The sequence below is a fragment of the Priapulus caudatus genome, unplaced genomic scaffold (genome assembly GCF_000485595.1).
Source record: "Priapulus caudatus unplaced genomic scaffold, Priapulus_caudatus-5.0.1 Scaffold534, whole genome shotgun sequence".
Lineage (NCBI taxonomy): Eukaryota > Metazoa > Priapulida > Priapulimorpha > Priapulimorphida > Priapulidae > Priapulus > Priapulus caudatus.
The window spans coordinates 273790-280774 of record NW_014577595.1 but is presented as its reverse complement, the minus strand read 5'-3'; the positions used below and the strand labels follow the sequence as shown (position 1 = coordinate 280774).

The window sequence follows — 6985 nt, the reverse complement described above, 5'->3', positions numbered from 1 at the left end:
GGGCCACTACTGTAAGATTGCTGGAAATTTTTAGTCAAAATTGGACGGCTATTCAGATCAAGATTTGCGATGAGAATTCCAACCGCTGTCAAGGTCCTCTTATTTTTATGTACATAAGATCGATGAAGTAGGATTGCTTATGACATGTGAGATAATGCGCCATGATGTCCGCCCCTACCCTCGAACCCCATGATATAGTTTCCCCAAAAAGAATATATTTGTTAGGATTTGTGATCGAAACCTACTGCCACTCGAGGTCCTCTCCTTTTGAAGCACACGAGGTCGACCGTAAGGCATTGCCTTTGAGACATAGCGTGCCGAGTTTCCCGCACCCTATAATTATATACTTTATCATAGAGGAATTTGAGAGGCGGGCGTTGTCTCCAAAGTGAAATAGATCGGGATTTCTGCGATGGAACTCCCCTGCTCGCTAAGTTTTTATCCCATTGAGGTAGGACGAACGCATCTAATTATCTATATAATGTCGCGCCTGACATATTATGGTATTTAGTTTTTGGTACCATATTATGTTTTGTACCAATTCGGCAGCAAGTGAATAAAGGAGAGCAGCGGATACTGCGGATACGACCGAGGTGTGCTCATAGGTGTGCTCGTGTGCTGAATCACTGAATGCGTAGCGGTGACGTACTATTTGAGGTCAAAGGTCGCACATATTTGCATATAAACCCTATTATCTACTCCTGATATAAATGATCAAAGATAAATTCTATAAAGCAAGATTATAAAACCAAATTTAATGTTAACTAGAAATTACATTAACAATAATCTGCGGTTGCTTTACTCGTTGCATGATTCGTTTGTTTTTGAAGAAAAAATGTGGAATAACCAACCATATTTACTGCGGTACAGTCACAGGTACAGCCACACTGCAGCATGGCGCTTTTGAAGTTGTTACGCGGAGCTTGTATTTATATTTATGTTGACATACCTTGTAAATACAAAAGTAAGTTAGTTTCGTGACTAATAATCTTATTCTTTTGTTTTTCACCGTTTTGTTAGTTTATCGTGCGATGAAGCCGTACGTAGCTAAATACTTTTGATGGTAACCATGCGTGACTTGTTCTGTTGACTGTTGTGTTTGGACAGCCAGTAAAAACTTAAAATAATATGAACGTGGCACATTCACAGAAACTACCCGTTTATTACACTTCCACTAGTAGAATTGTGTCACTGTATATCGAGTTGCTTTCACAAAAACTAACCGACAAGCATATAAACACAACGGAACGTAAAACCAATGGACGTTACATAAATGTGTTAGTCGTAAGGAATTGTTTGTAGAAGCCCTAAACTGGTACTTCTGTATACATTACAGGTACCTAATAACTTTTGACAGTCTTACTACACAGTATCATGGCTCATTATTCATTATAAACTACAAACACCAAAGTAATTTCCCAATGCCTAACTCTGCCTAACCCTTAATATACCCCTAGCTACGTCTAGCATTTCTTCAGTGTAGCAGGTAGTCAAAAGGTATACGATTACTGTATGATACAGAGTGAGTATTCCTTATTCTCATTGCAGGTACTCTTGCCTTGGTGGGTGCAGCATACGTAAGCTATATGGTGCTCAAAGTTTCCTATTACAGCATTAACTTTGTCAGAACGCATTTGCTGTACAGAATACGACCAAATAACCTGCGACGATTCGGCGACTGGGCGGCGGTGACGGGATGCACATCCGGCATCGGAAGGGAGTACGCCACAGAGTTGGCCCGGCAGGGATTTAACCTGGTGCTGCTCAATCGGCCGGGCCGCCTCGACAGGGTTGCGCAGTCGATCGAAGAGACCTACGACGTGCGTGTCATCGTGATCAAGGCCGACTTCAGCCGCGGCCCAGGCGTCTACGAGGAAATCGCTGCACAGCTGCGCCACCTGGAGGTGGACGTGCTCGTGAATAATGTTGGCGTGATGTACGACTACCCGATGCCGTTCGCCGACGTCCCCGCGAACAAGCTGTGGGAGCTCGTGAACGTGAACGTCGCCGCGGCGACGATGATGACGCACCTGCTGCTGCCGGGGATGCTCGCGCGGCGGCGCGGCGCCGTCGTCAACGTCGCGTCGGCGTCGGCGTACATGCCGACGCCGCACGTCGCCGTCTACTCGGCGACCAAGTCCTACGTCGACTTCCTGTCGCGCGCGCTGCGCCACGAGTGCCGCGGTAGCGGCGTCGTCGTGCAGACGCTGGTGCCGTTCTACGTCGCGACGCGCATGACGCGCTACGCGGAGAGCATCGCGCGGCCGTGCCTGACGATCCCGAGCGCGTGCGACTTTGCGGTCGGCGCGGCGCGCACGCTCGGCGTCGCCGCGCACACGACGGGCTACTGGTGCCACTCGCTGCAGCTGATGATCTGCTGGCTCGTCCCCGAGTGGCTGTGGATGTGGGGCGCGACGATGCTGAACCTGGGGCTGCGCCGGCAGGCACACCGACGCATGATGAGCAAGCAGCATAGCAGCGGCGGGTCCGTCGACGGCCCGTGGGCTAGCCCCACGCACAAGCCCGGAAAGCTGGCGAAGAGCATTGTTAGTCATAGTGAGCCGTCCACGCACAGCGGTCAACACGATAGAGCTGATCCGATCCGCGCAGCTAGTGAGAATGACAGCGTATTTCTCGAGTCGTCTCAGTACTAGTCTGCCCTCATCCTTACATCGAGCGTCGTCAAAATTGAACGTTTATAATTGGAAGAAAAATCGATGTAGTGTAGAATATATTTATATTATGAGGTAGAAAAACATGGTAGTAGTGAAGAAATTTTTTCTACTAGTATGGAATGAGTTTATTTATACAAACACTGTGCCATTTTGTTGCCAATGTTAATGTGAGCTCAAGATATTTTTGTGCAATGTACAGTGGGCTTTCGTGCTAAGGAAATGCACTGCCAGATATTGCTCGCTATGTTATAGTGTCCGAGATTTCACACGAGAGCTACATTGCACTTTTTAATGAATACTATTTGCTCCGATGCTACGATACGATTGCTACGATGGAGTCTATAATCATTAGAATATTATTTTAAATCACTATATTTTGTGGAGCATAGCTTATGTGTAAATCAAACAGGTTGCAGGTTTCCAGTTATTATACACAGGGTATGTGAGTTCCTACATTTGGGTGCTGCCAGCTATTACGTCTAAACTTAAAGTTTATGCATGTTGATAGCAGTGAGTATTTGAGGTATGATAGCAATCTGGCATTGCAGTGATTTTATGTAAAATATCTTATTAGAAGTGTTTATATTAGGTGGCTAATATCATGTCTTTTTTGTACACGCATAGCTGCAATTTTCATTCCCATAATTCCCCCCCCAGTATCTTAGGTGATAAGAGTATTTTATCTTTATTGCTCAGACATTATCGTTAAGTAATATATGAAAGGACTAATGTTGTTTAGAATAAATTGTTAGACATAATATTAATAATAAATACATAGCAAGCCTTTTAATTTTTCAACAAATTACCACGGTTTAATTTTCAATCGTGACTTTGATTTGTTGTAGACTTCTCATAATAATTACCAGTGTTTGTTGCCATTCAACAGCTCAAATATTGTACAACTTACAAATATATATATATATATATAACAGTTTCTTAATACAATCGAACAAACTATCTATGCATACTAACTAGAAATTGAACGTATTGGGAGAAAGACTAGCAAAAAAGAGAAATCTCATGAAACGATAATTATAGCTATTAGCAGTAAAGTCAACCACATAGAAACGGTGTTTACAAAATACACACTAATTAGAAATTGAACATACTGGAAGAAAGACTAGCAAAAAAAGATAAATCTCATGAAAAGATATATATAGCTATATATAGAAAACCAACAACATAGAAACATTATTTACAAAATATGTCCATCCAAATGTAACTAAGCTCTAAATTAAATAATATATATAATAATTCAATTTAATACGCTCTAATATGTATTATTCTCTGTTAACGGACACGTTTATCGCCACAAACTATTGGTCAGTTCAAAGGTAGAGTTTCTAGCAGAGGTTGAAAATGAGGAATTTGGGAATTGTTACATCGACACATTATTATATTAACGCTCTTCCAACAGATTCTTTCTCGTTCGACCAACATGGCAGCCTAGTGACCTCATCTATTTGCATTGTGGTGATAGGACAATGCGTCATCCAGCCATAATGTATAGATCAGTTATGGCTACTTGACATCTGATATATGAATTAACTGTCATGGAAGACTGATCCTATGCAGTCATAATACATACATCAGTGCCGGTGTAGTGTGACCTTCTTACACCATGTAACGACCTTGCGCCATATACATATCGCTATGTGGGCATGTATAACAGGGCACATTTGATTGGCGCGTGAAGATCTCACCTTTATTTACACATGCACAATGTATGGGGGGGGGGGTAGGCTCGTCACAAGGGTCAAGGCGGTCACGCTACGCTAGACAGCCGATGGTAGCGCGTCGTTATCACCATCTGACTCTGCACGCATTCTTCTCGACCCCATGCATTCATGGTGTCGGCACGTCTGCCGTACGGCTACAGTAGCACGGCATCGTCGCCACCCAACTTCGTGGGCATTCTCCTCCTCGTGTGCATTGTTGCTAGTGCGGCTACAGCAGCGCGACTAGCTCCAGCCCCAGCAGCCTCCCGTCGCGCGGCTACAGCAGCGCGACTAGCTTCAGCCCCAGCAGCCTCCCGTCGCGCGGCTACAGCAGCACGACTAGCTCCAGCCCCAGCAGCCTCCCGTCGCGCGGCTACAGCAGCGCGACTAGCTCCAGCCCCAGCCGCCTCCCGTCGCGCGGCTACAGCGGCTCCTCCCGGCGCGCGGCTACAGCGGCTCCTCCCGTCGCGCGGCTACAGCAGCGCGACTAGCTCCAGCCCCAGGCGCTTTCTGGCGACGTCGACGTTGAGGACAGCGACCTCGACGCGGTCGCCGAGCTCGAGCGTGGGCTTGCCCCGCAGCGCGGCGCGGCTCATGCGCGACACGTGCACGAGGCCGTCGCAGCCGACGCCGGCGTCGACGAACGCGCCGAACGACGTCACGTTGCGCACCTGCCCCGTGAGGCGCGCGTGCGGCGCGAGGCTCGCCAGCGAGCAGACGCCCTTGCGGAAGAGCGGCGTCTGGCATTCTGCGAAGAGGAAGAGGGGGGGAGCGTCGGGTGAGATTGATCGGGGAGATTCGGTTTTAATTTTCAGATTTTTAATTCCTTTCTTTTTCTGTCTTTATTTTTCATTAGTCAGTTTCGTTTTCGTTCTTATCCTTCGCCGAGATCGAGAGATTAAAAGAAGTGAAAGGTGGTGACGAAAACTAAACTGGACAACAACAAAAAAGAATGAGAAGAGAAAGATGAGAGCGAAAAAGAAAAATACGAGATGAATGAGATGAGATAGAATTAAGAGATGTGCACATGATTACATACGGAGTGGTGACAATATATACCAGCTCTGATGTCATATCCCATTGGCTGCTGGAGTCCTTCCACTATCAGCTGCATGGTTGGCTCTCCTACAGACATGTCATTTGCAAGCTTGCTTACAGCTGAGAACAAAACAAATACATATGCACCCAATATGCCCACCTATTTGTTATATGTTTATGGAACAGACAATGCGTGAGTGCTACGAAATGGTGGAAATTGCTATTCTTTAGTAATATTGTCTGAACGAGACACACGCATGCTATACTTACATGTTGTCGATATTAACCTTTTCATGCTAGTGACAACCATTGGTTTTCCAATGTCTTCAACACGAACACCTAACAACTTCAACAACCTGAAAAGCATACAGTGAAACATATGTGATACTATAAAAATGTCTCTATGTAATTTTCAAGTGAAAATGCATATATAATCACTACATTAAAACACGTGTAATTCCAATCGTGCAAAATATCAGCAGCAAAGCCTTGGCACTTGCTTTTGTTAAGAATACAATGTCACATCTAAAGACACCACCGCGTCAGTACTTTAACTAGCTGCTATGTTTGCAGGCTGTTCATTGCTCATATCAAATCTGAATACGGACAAACTCAAGAGCTTCAAAGATGTTGGCCTGTAATTAATTTCTCGAATTTCACAATTGATAAAACGTACTTGCTAGCAACTGGGTAAGATTCTGGGTGTATGCAGGTGCGATCGAGAGGGTCCAGTTGCAATTCCTCCACCTCGGTTGTCTTAGCCTTCTTCAACTTCCCACCTCCTGCTGATGCAGCCTTCCTTTTCACTGCTCCCGAACTGCTGGGTTTAGCATCATACGGCATCGTTTCTGTTTTGCTGTGCGCAGAAACAAACTATATGTGTAGCTTGGCCGCTGGAAGGGATTGACTCTGGACACTGATATCCAGATTCACGCATAAATGGCACTGTGTGAGCTAACTAAAGCATACATGTATAAGAGGCATAGCATAAGTATATAACATAAGGCACAAGGCTGCTGTACATAGTCATCGATAGCAAGGTTCAGCGAGTTACAACCTTTGGCATAGAGCCATATAATTATAGCCATAATTAATAGATACTAAAAATACGCGTGTGCACGACAATGAACCTGTGACTTTTATTTCCTATTTAAGCTGCAATGAAGTCGTTCAGGTACTTCTAAAACCACGTATGTATGTATACATGCGCACCACGTCAATGGGCAGGCGTTGTCGGACGTGATCCTCACAAACCCAGCACACTGCTCGAACGTTTTCGGCCCGATTCCCTTAATCGCCAGCAGCTGGCGCCGGTTGGTGAAGCGGCCATGTTGTCGTCTCCACTCGATAATATTTTGTGCCTGCTTTGCATTCAGGCCTGAGACTCGCCTGTGGAAAAATGCACAATACTCAGACCATCGCCTAAAAACCTGAGATGTGGGAAAGGGAGATATACAGAGGAATGAAATGGGGAGAAAGAGAGAGAGGCAAAAAGAGAGTGAGTGAGAGAGAGAGAGAGAGAGAGAGAGAGAGAGAGAGAGAGAGAGAGAGAGA

At 45.4% G+C, this 6985-nt stretch overlaps 2 protein-coding genes across 2 annotated transcripts in view; one reads left to right on the top strand and one right to left on the bottom strand.

The window, feature by feature from the left end:
* The first annotated feature begins 869 nt into the window (after window positions 1-869).
* LOC106811396 (inactive hydroxysteroid dehydrogenase-like protein 1) lies at window positions 870-3477 on the top strand. The gene is made up of 2 exons (XM_014814982.1): window positions 870-964; window positions 1549-3477. The coding sequence occupies exons 1-2, from the start codon at window positions 895-897 to the stop codon at window positions 2652-2654; spliced, it is 1176 nt and encodes a 391-aa protein (XP_014670468.1). The 5' UTR covers window positions 870-894; the 3' UTR covers window positions 2655-3477.
* A 1333-nt stretch (window positions 3478-4810) lies between these two features.
* Window positions 4811-6985, bottom strand: part of LOC106811391 (S1 RNA-binding domain-containing protein 1-like) — a 30501-nt gene continuing 28326 nt past the window's right edge. Inside the window, exons 13-17 of the mRNA XM_014814980.1 lie at window positions 6644-6861; window positions 6108-6287; window positions 5702-5787; window positions 5453-5551; window positions 4811-5141 (exon numbers count right to left, since the gene is read on the bottom strand). Of these exons, the coding sequence (XP_014670466.1) occupies window positions 4867-5141; window positions 5453-5551; window positions 5702-5787; window positions 6108-6287; window positions 6644-6861 (858 nt within the window). The 3' untranslated portion in view covers window positions 4811-4866. The remainder of the gene's footprint in view (window positions 5142-5452; window positions 5552-5701; window positions 5788-6107; window positions 6288-6643; window positions 6862-6985) is intronic.